At 38.4% G+C, this 23,762-nt stretch overlaps 1 protein-coding gene across 1 annotated transcript in view; it reads left to right on the top strand.

Annotated features, from left to right (window-relative positions):
• The window catches only part of HAO1 (hydroxyacid oxidase 1), a 57,854-nt gene that overhangs the window by 9,391 nt on the left and 24,701 nt on the right, over nt 1-23,762 (top strand). The window contains exon 3 of the mRNA XM_003821359.5: nt 17,002-17,257. Within this exon, the coding sequence (XP_003821407.1) occupies nt 17,002-17,257 (256 nt within the window). The remainder of the gene's footprint in view (nt 1-17,001; nt 17,258-23,762) is intronic.

Raw genomic sequence — 23,762 nt, 5'->3', positions numbered from 1 at the left:
GAATAACCTTGCCTAGGGATGCACAATTCATAAGTGATAGAGATGGGATTCAGATAGAGGTATTCTGTCTCCAGAATCTGGGCTCCTCACCACTTTGCAAGAGCTTTAATTTCAGAAACTCCTATGAAGTGTCATGAGGAGAAGCCCATTATGATCCCCTAGAAGTAATTATAGTTTTAGGAGCATGCAAAGCAGACCCCTCAGGAAGATAAGTTACACAATAGACATTTGGATAAGGTGGATCCAGCAGAACAAAGAGAGGGTGGTGACATCGAGATTGCAGAGGAATTGGAGAAGGCAATGGAAGTGTACACATGTTGCCCTCAAAAACATAGGGTGCTCCATTGGGTTCCTATCAGGGCAGCAACATCAGAGTTTCTATTCTGTATTTATACTAGAAACCTCTCTCCAGGGTTTCTAAGTTTTCACCTATGTTTTAAAGACTATCTATAGGTTATTAGTCTATTTAATATTTAGGTGTATCCAGAAAGCTGATGGTCATCAGCTCATAGCAGGTGTTCTTTGGCTGGTGTGTTTACGTTGTGGGACAGTGGGTTACTTGCAAGGAAAGGATGAATGGCTGGAGTAGATGGTGCTTGTGCTCTGCATGTATTCCCTTCTTACTTCCCATTTCCATCAGACCTACCACTTTTGCCTGACATTATCTGTTGCAACATGAGCCCATGGATAGGTGTGATTGAAGTAGGGGAATGGGAGAGAGGGTTCCCTAGCTAATGATGTACAGCAGTAGGTGGATAAATACCTCAGCTCTCTTTGCTCAGGTAACTGAAGCATTTTCTAATATGGTCACCCAGTGTTCCTTGGAAGGATTGAGTCCCAGTTGCCCACTGAGGTTGCCTGCCCATGAACACACCCTCTTTTATTGGCTTCCTTCCCATTCTTTCCTCACTTCCCCATTCCTTCAATTCATTGAGATCGTTTCCAAATAAGATGACTTGCTCTCACATCTCTGTGTCATTTTTGGCTTCTTGAAGTATGCAAACCAGGATAATAGCTAACTGAAGGCTATAGATAGCCACAGGCAAATTTAAGTAACAGTGTAAGAATATTCATACTTGGCATAGATTTATTTATAAACACTCAGAAAATTCACATGGAATTATGAAGTTATTATTGTATTTATTCCATCATTCCCAGAAAGAATATGGAAATCCTCTCAAGCAAGCCAGTCCTTGGGAATATTGGGAAATCTATGCAATTTGTTGTGGAGTATTTTTTTTTTGTTACCCTTCTAAATATCTGGCCGCTAAGCATTCCTGTCTCCAGGGACTTAGACCCTAGCAAGGAAGAGAAGTTGGGGCCAGGTTCAGAAAACAGGAGTTAGTTATCAATCTCCCTGGAGAAGTGTCCCCCTCAGCATGGTCAGTGAGAGTAAGTGAAACCCATTGGTGCCCACAGGCAATGGTCTGGTCTGAGTAATTAGAATGGGCCTCTAGAAAGTTCTGGGAATTGCTATGGTGCCATAGTCTCATTTCCCCCGTTGACTCTCCAGATTTATTCAGAGTCCAACCTCAAGGGCCTTTCTGCCCTTCCTCTCACAACTGTGGGATAATAATAATCCACCTTATTAACTAGGACCGAGAACTGAACTCAACTCTCTTTTTTTGAGACAGAGTCTTGCTCTGTCACCAGACTGGAGTGCAGCGGCGCTATCTCAGCTCACTGCAACCTCTGCCTCCCAGGTTCAAGCGATTCCCCTGCCTCAGCCTCCTGGGTAGCTAGGACTATAGGCACGCACTGCGACGGCTGGCTAATTTTTTGTATTTTAGTATAGACAGGGTTTCACCATGTTGGCCAGGATGGTCTTGATCTCCTGACCTCATGATCTGCCTGCCTTGGCCTCCCAAAGTGCTGGGATTACATGCGTGAGCCACTGCGCCCTGTCTGAACTCTACTTTTTTACACTGCTGCATGTTTGTAGAGTGACCAATGAAGCTATACTTTTTTCATTTTCAAAATGATGATGAATACAAGGTTATCAAATAAAACACAGAGGGCCCATTATGTTTGAATTTCAGATAAACAACAAATCATAGGTGTCCTGTATGTTTGCTCAATCTGGCAACCCTAGATGAATAAGAGCTCTCACCTGAGGATTTCTTGTGAGGATTCATGAAATAAATGCTAGAAATGCTTACACACTATCTTTATTTGCCCCTCAGAGCCCAAAGTCTCCGAAATCTTTATCTTTCACACACAAAAACTCACTTTCAGAAAAGTATATTCCATTTACATCTAGTGGAAATAAAAATTGTTCTTTTTCTTTGTTAAAAATATTTTTATTTTAAGCTTTATGCAGAAACCTCAGGGAAAAAAAAGGTACTTTTAGGAGCCAGGCTTGTAATGTAAATGTCCAAAAAAGATGAAATTGAAACAAACAAACAAACAAACAAAAAACAGTGCAAGCTCCTGTGTGGAGACTGCAGTGAGTCTGAGATTGCATGTTCCATCAGAAGGGGGCAGCCACATCTTAGCTCTTGATGATCCAAGGGAGCAGGGATGTGGGGTTGCCAAATCTTCCAAAATTTTAAGAAGCCAGAAATCTTGATTTCTATGTACAATCTCCTGGTTTTTAAATGTGGGCAAATAAATCAAAATTCCCTAAAACACTGTTTGGGGCAACAATGTGTGGGCCAAAGTAAATACTTTTGTGGGCTACAAGTGTCCCCTGGGCTGTACATCTGGGACATCTGATTTATGTGGAAATTTACCACGAACTAGTTTTATTTCTGTGGCAGGTCATTTTCACTTTCTAGGATTATGTTTCTTCATTGATAAAGTGAGCTACTTGAGCAAGACCAGTGGATTGAATGCCACGTCCCAAGGAGGCTGGGGTTGTTCCCAGGGATCTTACAGAACTTAGGTGTGATACTGAGCATGAGCTACTTGTGTTGCATTTTGGTGTTCAAAAGAAAAGTTCTTTAAATAGTTCTGCTGGAAAGACAAAAAAAAAAAAAAAGAAAGAAAGAACTTTCACAACAAAAATCTCCAAAAACAAAAACCCAGAAAACTGGCATAGAAGTGGATGATCTTTGCAATTTTTTCAGTATATAAATAAATGATTTTGATCCCATTTAAAATTTTATCAAATGCAAAAAGAAACAATTCAAAGTATAGAGCTACCTTTTCTTACTCTTCTGAAATCTACACTTTATGTCAGCCCTGGAGGGTTTAGATGCACTTTATGTCAGCCCACTTCTTTCCACTGCACTATGTCAGCCTTGGAGGGTTTAGATGAGGCAGTGAGCATTTGAATGCATTTGATTTCCATTTTTCAAAGTACATTCTTGGTCTATAGGAGAGGAACAAGATATGTAACTATCTCTGACTATTGCTAAAAACACAAACGTGTTTAATAAATGTTGCATAAACTCAGAAAGTGATACTTCAAAGTCTTGTGAAAAATGATGATCACCAGCATTTATAGAGCAATTAGTATGTGCCACACAATTTGACTTTATTATTTATTCATCTATCCTTACCACCATCTTAAAATATGTGAGTGCAAAACCCTGAGAAACTTTCTCCAACTCCTGTGGGTGTGGAAATCGAGGCTTAGAGAGGTTAATGCTTTGCTCAGATTATTAATCACTTAGGCAGTGCTACCTATAATACCCTGCTCTGTTACTGGTATTTCCAAATGTCATTAACTGTAGCAAGAATCCTAAGGCAAGCACTATGCTATCATCTTAAAATATTTATTGCAAACATCCTATGTTTTATTGTTTTATCTTTTTAACTTTGAGAAGATAAAATAAGCCACAGAAGTGAAATTAATTGGGAAATCATTCGCTTTTTGCAAAATTTGGGAGCATAAACAATGGGTCATGAATTACAATCAAACAAAAGATAAAATTCTAAGAAGCCTTTTAAAGTGGAAAAAAAATAACTGAAAAATACTGAATGGAGGGCAGGTTTTCATGCACTGTGTTATGAATAAAAAATTTGATTCAATGGATTACTTAATCAACATTTTAATAGTTGTAAATCTTATAATATTTAAGCTGTTTTATAAGTGCCTCTACTTATAATGGCACATCCGTTTGAAACTCTAGCAGATCATTTTTATTTATTTTTTTGAATTTTTTTCTTTATATTCTTTAAAGAAGAATACAAAATTATTTCTATGAATATTTAACATATTGAAGGAAATAGCAATAATAAACATAAATGCTAACACATATAAAATAGGTGGTATCATTAGGCTAAATTTTAGTCTTCCAGGATAAGTAGAACATCTCTGACTTCTCAAATATCCAATTAATAAAATGCTTACTATACCATTTGGTGCTTTAAGAACATTGCCATGGAAACCTCTCAGGTTTTATGCACAGTAGCTACAATAAAATTTTCCTTCATCTTTCATGGAGCTACTTGAGATTTTTTTTCTCCCTTTAAACATGAGAAATCAAAAAGAAAGAGAAAAGAAGGATTAAATATTCATTTATCCTTTTGCTTCTGACTTGTTATGTGGGCAAGTGCCACATGAGGGAGTGCTGGGACCTCATATCAAGAAAAATTAAAACCTACCTAATGCGTTCCAGGAATGTTCAGCATATTAGCAAATTCTTATTAAACTGTCAAAAAAAAAAAAGTTTTAAAAGAAATTCCAGCCCCTGGATGCAATTAGAGGCTACCACACAGGATTTGATGGGCCATAAAACCATTAAATCTAAACACTTTCTTTTTGAGCCTAAAAGGCCAGAACATTCCAAAGTGAAGTTTTGGGACTCAGCTATGACTTGACCACCTATTAAGATGCAGGTGGAACAGATTGCAGAGTAACACAAAGAGCCACACAGACCCCAGATGACTGCATTAGGGTGTAGGTGAGAGTTTTAGCTGTTGAATTTTCTGGATTTTCCAAGATTAAGTGATCAACCTTAACATTGAGTGAAAGACCATTCAACAGGAAAAATTGTCATTTCCTTTGCTCTAAACCCAAACGATGTATTTTTTGAAAGCTTTATTGATTTATATATTTATGTGTTGTGCTAGGCGACCGACTAGATATATGTTTCAGCATACCTACTAGGAAAATATCCCCATTATTCTCAATTTTACCTAATCCAGGCAAAGCACTGGACTTGCTTTAAGGAAAATTTTTACTCTTTCTGAAGTGGAGTGCCTGTCACGTATCAGGTGCAATGCTTGGACTTTATGTTCTTGTGATTAATCCTTACAATAGGCCTGTGAAGTAATTCTCATTCTGTTTGACAGTAGAGAAGAAGGAAGCCCTTGACCAAGGTCTGGTGCCAGTAATGGTGGTGATGGGGTTTGAACCTAAGTCTGTTTCACTCTAAAGTGTAACCAAATTTTATGTTTTAGACTTGCTTTTCTAACAATAAAAAGTCAGTGACATGCTCTTTCTGTGTGTAAGCACTCACACACACACACAAACACACATCCATATTACATATGCTTATATATGTATTAAAAGATTATGGACATTTGATATATATACATATACTAAAATGTATAATTCATTGCTAAAGTATTTTCATATAAATAGTGGCTTCAGTGTTAAAATCACTTTGCAATGAAACAAGATTGTTGATTAAAACACCTATTAAAAAATTAGAATCTAGCCATATTAAAGACAGCCATCAAATGGAATGATTTCTAGGATTTTGCACCAAAATTTAAGCTATTGGGTGGCTTTCTTGAGAGCATGAGATTGCTTCTTCTCAGAATTATTAATGTGCCTGATGACATTAAAATGTGACAGTGAAAAAAGTCAGAGGCTCACATGTGTATCCCAACACTGAAGTTGTTAAACACTGGTAGGTTGGTTGAAGTTGTTGTGTGCAAACTCATTACTCCTTAAAACCATTATTTAAAGGCCTATCACTGTGTTGTGGTCTCCATATGATCTACCATTTATGCCAGGACTTGACAATTCAGTAAAATGACAGAATAATAACACAGGAATCACTGCAGTAGAGCTAATGTTTTAGTCTGTTGCAGAGTTCTGCCCTAGAAATACAGTGAAAACAAGGAAGGGAGAGCTAAGATGTCCCTGAGACTAACTGTTCCTTGAAAATATTTTCATAAGTAAAAAAGAGGTCTAGAGGTGTAGTGGCAGTGTGATCACTCAAGATTATATAGCTCCAGATTCTTTCAATGGGCCATGATGAAAGCACGGCAACGATTAAGTCTGGTTTCCTGGTCTTTCTTGGCAGTGTTTAAATTGGTTCAGTTCCATAAATTGTAAATTAAGATTTGTTTGACAACTTTTAAGTATTTCAAGCATAATTGTAGTTGAAGGTTTGTTCTTTTAGATCACTGACTTCAGAACTTTATTTTTCTGGTTAATCTCAATTGTAATTTTAGACATTCATAAAATAATGTTGACTGAGTCTATGTGATGGTAGATACTCTGTGAAGACCTTTATGATGGTAGTTCCCCTGTGAAGATAGGATGACACACTCAATGGACATTATGGTGCACAGTTATGCAAACACTTCACTATGACAGGCCCTAAGTTTAGAACCACACAACTGCTTGGTACTTGGTCATTGCATATTTTCCCCATTACGTAATGACTTCCTGTGCAGATGACAAAATGCGTTTTCTCAACAAAATTATTTTCAGTGCAGCTGTTTTGATGACTAAGTTTTGTAGGAGCTTTTTAATCAAATGCACCTAAGAAAACCCCAACACTTTAGGCCCTTTGAACATATTACACTTTTTTGTTTCCTGTTTCCTCTTTTTCCTTAAAACCATAATTTGGAAACTTGACTCTGCCTTCCCATAAAAGAGAATTATTTTCAAAGAAATTATTTGGGTCTAAATTAACATGTTACTTAATTGTTCTCTTTGAATCTAGGTATATGATTAGTCCCATATGAATTGATGTTCCAAATAATTTACTCTCATTGATAACTAATATTTTCTATTTCCCTCTATTGTTTTGTGGTGGTGGTGGTGGCTGTGGATGAACATCATTCTCAAATATATTATAATTCCCTTCCTCATCAAGCCCAGCATGATAAACTTCAGTTTTGCCTGATGGTTCATCATCTTATTTCTGTGTGTAAGATTGTTGGACCTGACATTAAACATTTGGAAACTATTTTATAATTGATAAATTGTGCTTTCTCAGCTTTGAGTAAGCGCTCTCTTCTTCATCTTATACCATTTTATTTTTATTTATTATTCACTTCTGCTTCTGATCTGAGATCTAGGAAGCTGGACAAATCCCAGATAAGCAAGCTAAACAAACAAACAACAACAACAACAACAACAACAACACAACCCAAACGAAACCAAACCAAAATCATGGGATAATGGTTAAGTGTACTGAGGGGCCATCATGCGAACACAGTTTAATTCCTTGGCTTTAAAACTAATAAGAGAAGAATGCATAAACAAATGTGGCAAATGTACCTGTGACCCTCTCCAGAGGGTGCCAGGCTAGAAGAAAGGCAGATTTATCAGCAAGGCATGGTGGGCCATTGGCAAACCATGGGACAGCCACTACCAACTTCACTGCCATTGCTCCATATTTCCCTCCCATTTTCAATGAGCCCCAACTTTGCTCAGGACATCACACATATTCTACTAATTTGGATGAGTCCTTTTGAAAGAAAATATCTACCTCATGGTTCTCAAAGTATGGTTCTTGGAACATCAGCATCAGCAGGACTCTGGAGCTTGTTAGAAATGCAGATCTTAGGTCCCACTACAGACCTACTGAGTCAGAATCTGAATTTTGTTAACACACCCATGTGATTCCTCAAAGATTGAGAAGCCCTGATCAGAGCCTGGGATGAAAGTTCCTTTTGGTTCCAAGCCAAAGGCATAGTTCAGGTCTTCACACATGACACTATTAGATGTAGATGGATATTGTTCCCTTCTGAAGACCCTCAAGGTCTTCTGAGAGCCTATTAAGTTTAGAATGACTGCCTGAAATGAGTGAGAAGTCACAAGGAGACTCTAGATAATTAAGAGATGTGTTCACAGTAGTCTTTGATAAAAACCTGGGACAGGCAGGCTTAGTATGCAGGCCCCTAAAATTTATGTACACAGTGGATTTCCTATTTTTGCTTCTTCACATCCAGATTACCTGGATCAGAAATAAATATTTTCATTAAGACTTGATGTGACAAACAAACAAAACAAAACTCTGCCAAGCTCTAGAAGAACAATTGCATTTCCCAGCCACAGGGAGAACACTGCCAGTTTTTGCTGTTTTCCAAAGCTATTTACCTGTCCTAGCTCATTTAAATCACTGTACTTTGGAGTTCAGGATTAGCATCAACCCCAGAGGTAGCTGCATTCATACTTGATGAGTTCTTTTAAATCTCAGCCGTTGATTGTAAGTTCCATAGTATAGGAAATTTAGCCAACCCTCTATTGAATGTCAGTTTAGAAAGGTCGAGCTACACTTACCTTATGTCAGGTTATTGCAGACCCTTGTGGCATTTTTCCACCCTAGGACATGTGATTTAACTCTAATAGAAATCTTTATTATGGGTGGGTCTGAGATTAACTTTTATTCTATAAAACAGAAATCATTCCACTGGCTGTAGCTCATTTTTTGAGATGGAGTGGGGGGAATGGATGATAGTAAACAAGGATATTAATCTCATTTATTTTTATATCATTATATTTATAGTTACATTGCAAATGGAAGAGTAGAGAAACCAAAAACTTATACTGGGAACTTTACAATTTTTCTTCCAAGTATTACTGATTGATGTTTGGACTATGCAAGTGCTGCCAGCCCCTTAGACTCACTCTGCAGCTCCTCCCATGGAAATTTGTGAACAGGTTAGGGTGGGGATAGGGAAAAGCATGTTCTTGTTTCACTTCTTGGATTATTTGTTCCAGGCTCTCCAAAGTAATGTGTACCTTGGGAATGCAGAAATTATCTCCTTAGATATTCTCTCCCTATATATGTCCTCACAGGGAGTTCTTGGAATTGGAGAAGATTCCACTCTCCTTTAGGAGCTTTCTCCATAAAGGCATTGAGCATTGGACACTATATTTGCAAGGGAAAAGAGGAATGGGTCTCTTGAGCATCAAAATCATTGTAGAAGAATCTCCAAACTGTTTTTCAAAATGTCTGTACTAACTTACATTCCTGCCATCAATGGGTTCCCTTTTCTCCACAAGGGTTCCCTTTTCTTTGCATCTTCACCAACACTTGTTATCATTGGTGTTTTTGATAATAACCATTCTAACAGTTGGAGGTGATACTTCATTATGATTTTAATTTAAATTTCCCTGATAATTAGTGATACTGAGCTTCTTTCATATATTTATTGGCCATTTATATCTCTTCTTTTGAGAAATGTCTGTTCAGATCCTTTGCCCATTTTTTTTCTTTTTTCAACTTTTATTTTAGAATCAGGGAGCCATGTGCAGGTTTGTTACAAAGGTATATTGCATGATGCTGAGGTTTGGAGTGCAAATGAATCCATCACCTAGGTAATGACCATAATTCCCAACAGGTAGTTTTTTTCAGCCCTTTTCCCCCTCCCAACCCCACTGTTGTATTCCCCAGCATCTATTGTTACCATTTTTTTGACCATGTGTATCCAATATTCAGCTTCCATTTATAAGTGACAACATGTGGTATTTGGTTTTTGGTTACTACATTAATTCACTTAGGTTATTGATTTCCAGCTGCATCCATGTTGGTGCAAAGGACATTATTTTGTTATTTTTTATGGCTACATAGTATTCCATGGTGGATATGTACCACATTTTAAAAATTCAACCCACCATTGGTGGGCACCTGGATTGATTCCATGTCTTTGCTATTGTGAATAGTGCTGTGATGAACATGCAGGTACATGTGTCTCTTTGGTAGAATGATTTATTGTCCTTTGGGAATATACCCAGTTAGTGGGATTGCTGGATCGAATGGTAGAAAAACTCTCAGGTCTTTGAGAAATCTCCAAACTGCTCTCCATAGTGGCTTATTTAATTTACATTCCCTACAGCAGTGTATCCGCCTTCTCTTTTCTCCACAGACTCACCAACATAGTATTTTTTGACTTTTTAACAAAAGTAATTCTGACTGGTATGAGATGGTATATCATTGTGGTTTTGATTTGCATTTCTTTGATGATTAGAGATGATGAGCATCATTTTCATATATTTATCAGCCTCTTTTATGTCTTTGTTTGAGAAGTATCTGCAAATGTCTTTTGCCCACTTTTAATGGGGTTATCTGTTTTGTCTTGTTGATTTGTTTAAGTTTCTTATCGATTCTGGATATTAGACCTTTGTTGGATGCATAGTATGCAAATATTTTCTCCAATTTTGTAGGTTGCCTGTTTACTCCTTTGATTGTTTCTCTTGCTGTCCTTTGCCTATTTTTTAATTGGGTTATTTGTTTTCTTGCTATTGAGTTGTTTGAGTTCCTTTTTTTTTTTTTTGGATATTAGCGCTCATTAGATATACACTTTACAAATATTTTCTCCCAATCCCTGGGTTGTCTCTTGATTCTGTTAATTGTTTTCTTTGCTGTGCAGAAACATTTTAGTTTCATAAAATTCCTCAAAAAACTAAAAATAGAATTGCCATATGATCCAGCAATTCTACTTCTGGATATTTATTGAAAGGAATTGAAATCAGTATGTTGAAGAGATATCTGCACTTCTATGTTTGTTATAGCATTATTCATAATAGTCATGATATGCCATCAACCTAAGTATCCATTGACAGATGAATGGATAAAGAATGAGGTGTATGTACACAAAGGAATACTATTCAGCCTTTGAAAAGTGGGAAATTCTGTAACAACATGATAGACAGATACTATATGATCTTACTTATATGTGGAATCTAAAAAGGTAGGTCTCACAGAAACAGATCATAAAAAAAGTGGCTACCAGAGGCTGGGAGAGGAAGGAAAAGAATGAGGAAAGTGACATGTTGATCAAAGTTGTACAAAGTTTCAGTGCAACTGGAGTAATAGGTTTTAATGATCTATTGTACTGCATGGTGACCACAGTTAATAGTAATGTGTTGTATAACTTAAAATTACTAAAAGAATAGGTATTTAATGTTCTCCCTACAAAAAAATGGTAAGTTGGTGTATTAGTCCACTTTCACACTGCTATAAGGAACTGCCCGAGACTAAGTAATTTATAAAGAAAAGAGGTTTACTGGCTCACAGTTCTGTATGGCTGGGGAGGCCTCAGGAAGCTTACAATCATGGTGAAAGGGAAAGCAGGTATGTCTTACGTGGTGGCAGGTAAGAGAGCCTGTGTGTGAAGTGAAGGGGGAAGAGTCCCTTATAAAACCATCAGATCTCGTGTGAGCTCACTCACTAGCATGAAAACAGCATGGAGGAAATCACCCCTATGATCCAATCACCTCTCAAAACATGGGGATTACAGTTCCCTCGCTTGATGCGTGGGATTACAATTTGACATAAGATTTGGGTGGGGACACAAAGCCAAACCTTATCAGTTGGTGAGGTGATGAATGTGGTCATTAGCTTGTCTAAATTTGTCTGCAATGTATACATAGATCAAAACATCACATCGTACCCCATAAACATGTGCAATTACTATTTTCCAATTAAAAATAAATATAACTAAATTAAAAATAATTGCAAAGGAAAGCTGGCTGTGAAGAAGATTAACAAATAATGACATTAAGAAATTCAGGTCCTTGGCAAAATTAGAAATACATACAAAGCTATCCAGAACTTATTTTTCCAAATGCATTAGGCATCCTCTCACCTTACCCTTTACAATTGCATGGCTTCAGAGATTACACAGAAAACGTTCAGAAACATTGCCCCAGTAGATGATCTTGCAATGCTATGAAGTGGGAAGAACAGCTGTGACTATAGCAATTGTGCAGATAGAACGTACTTCATGGATGGCAAGACTGGGACTCTAGGACAGGCTTTCAATCCATTCTACCCTGTTGTTGTTCTGAAATGAAAGTTTTATCTCCCAGTTTATATATGTAGCCTTATCTTTGATGCTTCCATACCTGAGACCTGGCCAGTGTCCCTTTTAGTGATTGTATGTATGTGTGTGTGTGTCATATGCAATTTCCTTATAGCAATGGCACAGTGTATCACTGTTTAATTAAAGAAGAGAAAGAAATGCCAAACATACGAATAAAGTCTGAATATATCTGTAACATTAAAAGTGTAGGTGTCTATCTTTGAAGATATGTCTTAAGGACAATGAAAGAGTCAGTGAGTAAAAGTAAGAGAAGAGAGTCCTGGGATTTCATACAAGATCAGTGTTACTTGATGGTGTAGGCTCCTAGGTATTTCATCTTTAGGATATACCGACTATTACAAAAGCCAAGATTTTTAGATTTGGATCAACATTAGGGAACTTCATTCTAGGCAAGAGCCAGGCTTTGCCTTTATGTTAATATGACCTCAGCTGTGAGCTCCATTTTGCCAGGCATCGTAAAACTGCAACACATATCATTGGAATCTTCCGTTACAGTCTAATACATAGCCACACATTGGGAGCAAGAATGAAACCCAACCCCTGTCCTTTGCAAAATGCAATGAGACAGTGTCTGCTTTGGGAGCAGGGAGTCAGAATTTCATTGTGGACAATGGATAAGGCGAGTAAAAGGGCTTAAAACATTTGTGCTTTCAAGCCATAGGCTAGGATAACTATAGTCAGAACTTTTTGATGAAGTCTGACCATGCTACGTCATTTATAAAATTTTGAAGCTTGTAAGTATTACCCCAAAATGAGCAGTGTGAACTCAAAGGGTTTATCATTGTCTCTCAGGCAAAGGTAATATTTGAATTATTTAGCAAAGGACTTTGAGCAATTGGAAGAGATACTCAGCTGCTGGTCTCTAGTGCTCTAACAGGGTGGATGCCCCCCGCTCTGCCAGCACTGATGTTTAAGTTGCTGGATTATGAGGAAGTCTGGGGATTCCTTGGGGAGAAAAGGAAGTGATGACATATTGAAGCACAATGACATATTGAAGAGACTCGGGGGCTAGGGTGATAAACTTCAGAGCCGTGGCTATTTAACAAACATAATTGCCATTCTGGTATGTACCAACTTCATCTCAGATCTGTCCTTAAGAAATAGTCAAATTCTTTATTGCCTCTCTGAATGGTTCGTATAAATTCCCAGGCTCCCTTTGCTCATTCTAACATAAAACTGTATTAAAAATAATGAATGTAATTCATCAATAATTTTCCTTTGTCATAGCAAATAGTCACAAGTGGATTGAGATCAGGGTGATCACTCATATTTGTTCTGGGGAGAAGGGAGCCTGTTGTTTTGCTCCTCTGTTTTCTCCTAGGACTAGTATCTTAGCTTCAAATGATAATACCTTAGCACAGACTCTGATATTCCTCCTACATGCAGGAGCATTCTCTTGGAATAATTTTGGGGACGCCAATTCAAAATTTCAGCAATGTATGATTTACTTATTGGAAAATAATCACTGAGCAGCAATAACTCCAGCAGTTACTTGTATCAAGGTAGAATCAAGAAATAGATGGTATGGACCAAACTTGCTTCTCTCTAAATATGCATACCCAAGTGATTTGGGTAAAATGTTTGTGAGGGCTTACATTTCCTGCAAGTCAGATGGTTTAAGAGAAGTAGAAATTATGTGTGTTTTGCAGCATTTTGGTAATCTGTGTGGAGTGTCTGTAGATATTTCTCATGAGTTCAAGGGAATCCTTTTGTGGATTTTGATGTTCCTATTGGCAGAGCTGCTGCTTGACTACATGATGTCTTTGTATTAACTACAAAAACATGCCCTATCATCTGAGTGATTCTCTCTGCCAGACCCCTTTGTGCATCCACACTCTGCACCTCCAGTGTACGGAGGACCTTCCCACTGGATTCTAAGATTCCATGCCTTCCCAATGCATGGCAGTGTCTCTCATGCACACGGCAAACCTACTCTCTTGGATGTCACTGCCCTGAAATATTGAGGGAGTACATTTATCTAGGCATGGTACCAGGGAGTCATTTAGGCATGTAGGGAGTCTCGAAAGATCATTGCCCTGGGAGAGTGGTCAGCCATGCTGAGTTCTCCTACTTTGTTGCTCATTTCTGTGTGACCTTAGGTAACATCCTCTTCAGGACATTTTTTTTTTTTTTTTTTTTGACAGGGAGTCTCATTCTGTCATCCAGGCTGGAGTGCAGTGGTGTGATCTCAGCTTACTGCAATCTCCGCCTCCTGGGTTCAAGCAATCCTAGTGCTTCAGTCTCCTGAGTAGCTGGGATTACAGGCATGCGCCACTACGCCCAGCTAATATTTGTATTTTTAGTAGAGATAGGGTTTTACCATGTTGATCAGGCTGGTCTTGAACTCCTGACCTCAAGGGATCTGCCTACCTTGGCCTCCCAAAGTGCTGGGATTACAGATGAGAGCCACCAACCCTGGCCAGGACATAATTTCTTTCAGGTGAATTGATTGTTGGAGGATTTTGATCCAAGCAATCAATGTCCCTTGGTGTTCCTTTCAAACAGCAGTAAGTGACCTGAATTTATTTTCCACATTTCCAAATCTTAATGAAAATCAGACAATGATCTATATGTTCATTTGTGTTCTTACTTAATAAAATGTGGGTTTTAGACAATATTTTGCCAGTCATGAATTCCCATAGAAGAAATTCCCAAAGGAACTCTTTGGGAGAACAGACTAGTGATCTATAGACATGATGACCTCCAACTGAGATCTTCTGTAGTTAACCACTGACCGGGAGAACATGTATGAAAAACATCTTCAAAGGCATTGAAAAATTAACATTTATCAAAAACAAAATACATTTTATTACATTTGAACTTAGACCTTTACTATCTAATGGCTATGGTACTATTTAAATGTCAAAGTGTGATCTAGCATCAGCCTAATCTGGTTAGAAATGCAAACTCTTGGGCCACATCTCAGACTTACTGGACCAGAAGCTCTGTGGGTGGGACCCAGAAATCTGTGTTTCACATGCCCTCCAGGGGACTGTCCTGCTAAAGTTTGAGAATCATGGAAGCTTTTTAACCTCTCATTATAGCTTTATAAGCAGCAACTCACTGGATTCCTATCAACATCCTATGAGTGTCATTTGGACAAGTATATTTATACCCATTTGATGCATGGTAGGCACGCAGATGAGTCAAATGACTTGAAGGAATAGAGTTTTACATAATATACTTTTATATATTTATACTTCTAATATATTTATACTTTATAACAGATTTGACTGTTTTATATATTGCATATAAACATTATATCAGTTTCTCCTCCACTAAGGCTGACTCCAATTTTACTCCAATTTTACTACCAATTTTTGGAAGAAAGCCTACCTATCACTCATGTTCTCTCAAGTACCCTCTAAAACTATTAGTTAGATGACTCTAATTTTCCATTTATTTGCCCGTTTCTTGCTACCTTTCCCCCCAAAATGTAACTGCTACCTTGCTCAAAAGGATGTGTCTACTTGGGATATCTAGCACACACATTTTATGAGATTTTAAAAGACAACAATTTTGAAAGACAAAATTTTAAAATTAAAAAGGAAGAAAAAAATTAAACTAACCCCATAATTCTCCCACCCATCATTAGCATGTAGTTTGTTTAGATTCATCTACCAATAAGTAGAATTGTACAAATTTGATATCATGTAATACATGTCATTTTGTAAACTTTTTTCTTTCCTTAATATATCTATATATCATAAACATTTTTCTATGCCTATATTATTTTAAAATTGTAATACCCAGAGTTCTCCAGAGAAACAGAATTAATAGGATCTCCCCCTTGGAGATTTCTCATCTTTTTCTCTCTCTTGATACAGATAGATACATACATAAGTCTATCTCTCTATCTCTATCTTTATCTCTAAAACACCTATCCATAGATAGACATTTTTAGGAATTGGCTCATGTGTTTGTGGTAGCTTGCAAGTTCAGATGTGCAGAGTAGGTGGGCAAGCTACCAGGGAAATGTTGATGTTGCAGTTCCAGTCTGAAGGCAGGCTCCTTGCAGAATTCTTCTTTTTCTTAGCAGTCTTACTTCCCCTTCTTCTTCCCCTTCTCCTTCCCCTTTCCCTTCTTCTTTTCCTTCCCCTTCTTCTTATTCTCCTTCACAGACTTATTTTTAAGGCCTTGAGCTGATTAGATAAGACCCACTCACATTATGAGGGATAATCTGCTTTACCTGTAGTCTACTAATTAAAATGTTAATCTCATCTAAAAAACACCTTCATAGCAGCATTCAGACATGTTTCACCAAATATCTGGGCACCATGGTTTAGCATATTGATGCAGAAAATTGATTATCATAATAATATTAATTATTTTTTTTGAGATGTAGTTTCACTCTTGTCACCCAGGCTGGAGCGCAATGCTGCAATCTCAGCTCACTGCAACCTCTGCCTCCTAGGTTCAAGCAATTCTCCTGGCTCAGCCTCCTGAGTAGCTGGGACTACAGGCGCCCATGACCACGCCTGGTTAATTTTGTGTTTTTTTAGTAGAGATGGGGTTTCACCACGTTGGTCAGGCTGGTCTCAAACTCCTGACCTCAGGTGATCCACCCGCCTCAGCCTCCCAAAGTGCTGGGATTACAGGTGTGAGCCACTGTGCCCAGCAATAATATTAATTTTAATGGGTGTGTTCATTTCATTTTATATATGACCTACAATTTAACCAATCCCCTAAGGCTGGATGTTCAGGTTCTTAATATTTTTTGCCCATATTTACAGACACCTTTGACTATTGGATTTATTTTGTTCTTCAGGAACAATATACAAAGTGTGGAAAGAAATGTATATTTCTAATAATTGGAAAATAAACACTGAGCAGAAATAACTCCAGTAGCCATTTGTATCAGAGGAGGTAGAATCAGGAAATAGATGGTATGGGCCAGACTTTCTTCTCTCTTTAAGAGATTTGACTTCATATTGCCAAATTGCCCTTCTAGATGTCTTTACTCATCCAACTACAATTCAAAGGCTTGGGAGGGTAAGCAATGCCAGGCCCATCTTGATCATCCCCTTTCTTTCTCAGCCTGTCAGTCCCTGGGAACGGGCATGATGTTGAGTTCCTGGGCCACCTCCTCAATTGAAGAAGTGGCGGAAGCTGGTCCTGAGGCACTTCGTTGGCTGCAACTGTATATCTACAAGGACCGAGAAGTCACCAAGAAGCTAGTGCGCCAGGCAGAGAAGATGGGCTACAAGGCCATATTTGTGACAGTGGACACACCTTACCTGGGCAACCGTCTGGATGATGTGCGTAACAGATTCAAACTGCCACCACAACTCAGGTAACCATGATCATGTGGGCCCTGAACTGAGGTGAAAGGGATCTTGACTGGGAATGTTAGGGTCTGGGTTCTACTGATAGCAACGTTGCTAAACATCTAGTTAATCTTCAGCTAATCACATCCCTTTTGTAGACGTCACTTTTTTTGAGATACACAATAGAAACAGAAATGGCCTCTATAAAAGTCCAATAAATTTTCAGACCAGAGTGCATTAAGGGCTTTGGCTTTGGGAAGTATGAATTGCTATACAGATGGAAGATACTTAATTTTGCCCCAGCAGCAGTTTATTATTATCATCCTGGTGCCCTATTTCTTTGTTAAAGTCAAAGAGCCACCTTTACCTTTTATTTTTAATGGTACATGGGACAGCTAAGGCTAAGAAGATTGAAGAAACAAAATAATGGAGGTTTAAAAAAGCCACATCTTTGATCCCTCACTGTCTACTTCTTCTTTCAGCAATATTCCTTTCACTGTGGTTCGTCCATGGGTCAAGATTCATTCATTCATTCACTCAAATCATTCATCTCAGCAAAAACAATATATCACACAATCTGATGTTGAACTATAAAGGTTTCATCAGGTCATTCATTCACCCTGTCCACAAGCTGTGAATTATTATCTCTTTCCTGGTTGTATTTTGGGATTACAATCATCTTGAGTCAAAGCTGGAAACTGAGTGGAAGTCTCTGGGAAAGACTCAAACCTCCTTAAGCTATACACCTCTTTTCCCCATCAGATTTTCCTTCCTTTAGTTTCCACCAAAATGTGCTCTTGGATTTTTCATATGAATGTATAATGTACCTCAGGCCTATAAGTATTTTAAAAGGGATCAAAATCTTAGTTTTAATGGAGGACATTTTTATGATGGACTCCTACAGCATCCATCAGAATATGTAAGATGATGAGGAATGTCTTACTGTGTTCCCAGATCTCATGCCACAGAGGCCCTTGCTTACTCTATGTTTGAATTGTATTTGGAAAAAACAAAAAACAAACAAAAAAACTAGGGCTAGCAAAATTGAAAAAAGATAAAAGACGAAAGAAGCCACATGTAAACATACTGTGTTTACTCTTCTAAAATATTCAAAAATGAAAAGATCCAAAATCAAATTAATATTCCCCTGGAATTTCATATCTATTTCAGTGACTGTGGAGTGAATCTCACCACGACAGTTGCTGCAGAGTCTTGTATAAGTTTCACATAGTTTTACTGTGTTTGTGCCTATGTGAGAATAAACTACTGTGCATAAAATCTTGCTGTTGAGCCATGTGTGAATTAGCTGTGTGATGTTACCTCCCTGTTACTACCAGGCTGGTTTAGGATATTATTTCTGTATGTGGCACCAGGATTAGACCAATGACAGAAAAAGAAAGTGCTCTCCCTGCCAAACTGGCCAATAAAACTGTTCCACATATCCCAGACTCAGGGTTACCTAAACAACCTGTGTTTAAAGAGAACAAAAACAAAAGCCTCTGACATAGTCTTACTCCTTGCCAAATTCGTCAGAAAGCTGATGGATTCAAATTCCCCCAATATGAATCCCGTATTTACATTATTTCTCTATTTTGACTACTTTTTTTTTTTTAAACTTTCTAAATAGTTTCCCACTATCGAGGCTTCTTACAGGAAACATTTCTCATTATTTCCCCTTGGCCATTTGAAAAGGAATTTGTTCTTCCTTTTCCTCCATCTCTTAATACTACTACTACTAACAATAGTAACAACAATAGTAAGTACAGTAGGTTTTTTTGTTTTGTTTTTAACTTAAGACATACTTTCTTGTTCTGGATACCAAAATATGTTTCACAGAGGCATCTACTTAGATGGGGTGCAGATGACACAGTTGTTAACTCTGGCAGGTACCTCTTGCTTCTTCACTGCTGGGGCTACTCAGTGAGTGGCAGGAAGGTTGATTTGCTTTCCCCCCTTTTCTTTTGCTCCTGGGCTCCTTCCCAGATGATGTGACGGGCCATGAAACAAAGACTCTTTTCAGCTGTCGGTGTGCATAGAACTGGCTGTGGCTTCCTAGCTTGTCACATCTCCGGTCTGAAGATGATCAAATAATAGGCAACACATCCAGGTTATAGGGAACACGGGAAACACCCCGCAGCTGGGTGTACCCCAGCCCCTCAGAGTGCACATTGGTGTTGTTTGTCCTAGTGGACTTCGGAGTAGGCCAGTGCCTTCTGGTCAGTTCCTCAGTGGCCCACATTCAACTCTTAAAGGCAGAGCATGCTAACGGGAGGTCCAGGCTTCCGCCTGAGGCCAAATACACCCCAAAAGCTCATCTGTTATAGCCTGATATGAAATCGGTTTCTTTCTGCAACTGACCTGACTCATAGAAAGTGAAGCCTGGCTTTTCATAAGTGAGGTTTGGCAGGCAAGGGAGGCAGGAAATCCAGAGGAGAATGAGCCTGTAAAGCATGGCTCCTTCCAGCCCTTGTTACTTCCTCTGCCCAAGTGTGGGGGAGGGTCCCGTCTCTTGGCATCTGGGCCCAGCAAGAGTTCAGAGGTTTGGTAGTCTCTGCTTGGTCCATATGCAAAACACATGTATGTGTATACATTATTAATGGCACGGGGGTTCCTGAAACTGAGAGGGAGTAAGGAGACTTCTCATCTGCTCTTGGAAGAAGCAAGGAATGAAGCCAGTTCAGTAGACTGATTCCTGAGGCTTTGGGGCAGGAACTTTTTCTTTCTCCATATCCCCATGGAGATGGTTCATTTACCCTGAATGAAGATTTGGCCCTCCAGTGCAGTGCCAAGGCAGTTTAAAGAGAAGAAAAGTAATTTCTGATCATTGACTAAGATCAAGGTAAATCATGACACTTATCCTTTCTATGATTTGCCAGTGACATGTTTTCTTAAGCCCAGAAATGATTTATTGATCACGGCAGCCAGAATATATCACACTAAAACAGATCAGCCTGCCACTGTCTTCTCAGGTCTCTCATGATTAAAGTGGCCTGCTTTAAAGTAGACTCAATGTGAATAGGTCTCCATGACCTCTGCCTCACTGCGTAGCACTCACATCCTCACCCACTCTTCCACTCTGGCTTCCCTGCGGTTCTTTCAATATGCCAGGCATGCTGGAACCCTGGAGGCTTTGCACTGGCTGTTCCCTCCGTCTGTAACAGTCATTCGCAGAATCAACGCATGACTAATAGCCTCACTTCCATTGAGTCTTGACATTAGGAATGGATATACATGTCTCTATATTGGGAAACCACAATAAAAATTGATGGTAGAGATGCAAATACGAGCAAGATAACAGGGTGGGGGCAGGGGAGAGAGGTCAGTGGAGGACTTGGCACAATAGCCTCTTAAATGGCACAATAGCCTCTTAAATTTTTGGTTAGGAAATCATTCACATTGATAAGTATGGCAGGATAAAGGTGTCCATGAGTGAATCCCGGGAACCTGTTACTTTATGTGGCAAAAGGGACTTTGCAGATGTGATTAACTTAAGGGGCTTGAGATGGGAAGATTTTTCCTGTTTTATATCAGTAGGCTTGATATAATTCAAAGGGTCCTTATAAGAGGGAAGCAAGAGTGTCAGAGTCAGAGAAAGAGATGAAATGACAGATGTAGAGGTTGGAATGATGTGGTCAGGAACCAGGGAAAGCAGGGGGTATCTAGAAGCTGGAAAAGACAAGGGAATAGGGCTTCCCCTAGATTCTCCAGAAATACAGCCCTATTGATATCTTGAGTTTAGTCCAGTAAGACTTATTTTAGACTTCTGACATTTGGAACTGTAATCTAATACCTTCATGTTATTCTTATTGCTGTTGTAACAAATAACACAAACACAGTTCTACTAATTTCTTTCTCAAGGTAGCTTCTCAATTTTGCCAACGCTGGTTACCATACATACTTAAAGTTTCATTTTGAGTCTCTGAAAACTCACATCTCTCTTAATCTGCTCTACTTTTTTCTTGGCTTTGTATAGTGCTTATGTTCTGCTACACTTTGTAATTTATTGATTATGCTTTCCATGGGCAGGGATTCTTAACTGTTTTATTTATTTATATATCTTAAACATTGAAAACACTGGCATGTAGTAGATGCTCAATAAGTAATTGTTGACTCAATCGATAAAATATACTAGAACATACAAGATTTTCCCAATGTAACATAACTAGTAAGAGGCTGAACTGGGATTTGAACTCAAAATTCATTCCCTGAACCTTCTTCTAGCAGCCACATTGAGGAAGAAATTACCAGGGCTGTGTTCTCAACACAAGTGTTTTCCGAACCACATAATTAAAGGCTGGTGGCCCATGTATCAGTGTCTGTATTTATGAGCCCCTCTTTCAATCTCTTTCTTTTCATATTGTGTTGATGCTGTAGCCTCTATTGGTCATGTTATTTTTTTGTTTCCCAAGATGGAATTATGTGGCTTTATCTTTAATGTTGCATTATCAATACTTATAATAAATAATATTATGTATTACTCGATATTCATGATTATTAGTGTTACTATTGGTTATTTAATAATGTTTAACTCACATTAGCAGTTGTTACTATTTTTATGATGCTAAATTACTAACGGCTAAAACAACTTCTATATTAAAAAGTATATTTGAGTGTCACTCAAGAGATAATGAGTACCTTACAAAGAAGAAATCTTGTTTCTTACCTCTGCGTCATTAAACAGATCAGGATTTGGAGAATTAAGCCCTAAGTAATAGTGTTATTATTTTGATCTCACCCCTTTTTTTCTTATGAAATGGAATACTTTGGTTATCAGAAGCCACTTTAAGCGTATATATATATATATATTATGACATATATATATATGTCATAATCCGAATAAAAATAGCATTCATGGAGGTTTCTTTCGGAGCCCTTGGTAAAACACTCCATCGTGGGTCTCTGTCAAGATATCTGAAAACTTTTTCTTGGCTTCTGGCTTTGAACAAAGTTTCAGAGTAACAACAAGGCTTCATTGTGCACTGAAATTTCTGTAAGGCAACATTCATTCAAGTGTTGATTCGCATTTCACCATCCAAGAATAACAACAGTTATTTATATAATTTTATCCATGTTTCTGTTTTTTCCTATCCATTTCACCCTTTCACCCCACCCCTGCTGAAACACTGGAGCTTGTTTGGGATGGGGGTGGGGTGCCATGCAGACTACATACACATACAGATGTTTTTCTTTTTCTTTTCCTGGTCTTGCTATGGGATAGACAGACTGGACTTTTTCTTATTAACAATATTATTTAAAAGTTTGGAATTTATTATCATTTAATCATTTGTAAGTAATGAAATAGGTCTCCATGGTAAGGGTGTATTTATTGACCAGCGGTTAGCTTTATTCAAATTAGGGTGACCACAGAAAACCAAGGACTGTGATATAATGTACAATCCTAAGTGGTTTGATTTAAATAAAAAGAAAGTCCAGGCATTTCAGCTAAAATCCCCACCAAAGCCCAACGACTAGATGGGCATCCATATGACTCAATGAAATTTTCTATGATCTTAAATGGCCATCTGAGTCCGTGAAACTATAGGACTAACTATTCAATCCTTATTGAGAAAGCCTTGTTAATAGCTTGAATTGAGTTATATGGGATAGGAATGTTCATATCTTTATGACAATATATGCCACCTAAGCTACATAACCAGCTATGTTAGCTAAAATACTCTAAAGTGTAAAAAATCATAGTTTTCTATTAAAGGAAGTCATGATTGTTAAAAATAATTTTTAAATAGTGTGCCTAGATTCTTCTAGTATAATACATAATTTTTTTTTTTTTTATTTTGAGACGGAGTCTTGCTCTGTCACCCAGGCTGGAGTGCAGTGGCTGGAGTTGCTCACTGCAACCTCCGCCTCCCGGGTTCAAGTGATTCTCGTGCCTCAGCCTCCCAAGTAGCTGAGATTACACGTGCCCACCACTATGCCGGGCTAATTTTTTTGAATTTTTAGTAGAGACTGGGTTTCATCAGGCTGGCCAGACTGGTCTTGAACTCCTGACCTCAGGTGATCCGCCCACCTCGGCCTCCCAAAGTGCTGGGATTACAGGCATGAGCCATTGCGCCCAGCCGATATATAAATTTTTATATGGCTCCATGATCTTCTGTACATTTAATGACAGAACTGGTGGAGGGGAAGAAAGAGATGGGACTAAGCCAGAGATCAATATACATACAACTATACTTTGACCAAAAAAAGGGAGATTGACTGGCAGGGGAATTAATAGTATGCAGAAGAGCAAGGTGAGTCCAGTCACTGTCATTATTCAAAAACAGCCTTTCAGGAGAAGTTTGCCACTGAATTTGGGACTGTGGGCAGATAAGTCACAGGAATGATTCTATTGTGTATCCTGAAGTCATCCATCCAGCTAGGAGTCAGAGGTGCAGGCTGAAAAGACATTGGCCCTAGAGTGGGGAACTGCCAAAATCTAGCCAGGATATTAGGCCAAGAGAAAAGACCTCAGGCACAGGGGAAGCCAGCTTCAGAATCTTAGAGGTGAGTTAGAGAAATACTGGGCTAAGCTGG

This window comes from Pan paniscus, chromosome 21 (genome assembly GCF_029289425.2).
Source record: "Pan paniscus chromosome 21, NHGRI_mPanPan1-v2.0_pri, whole genome shotgun sequence".
Lineage (NCBI taxonomy): Eukaryota > Metazoa > Chordata > Mammalia > Primates > Hominidae > Pan > Pan paniscus.
The sequence above is the reverse complement of the archived record's forward strand: the minus strand, read 5'-3'. Positions and strand labels throughout refer to the sequence as shown.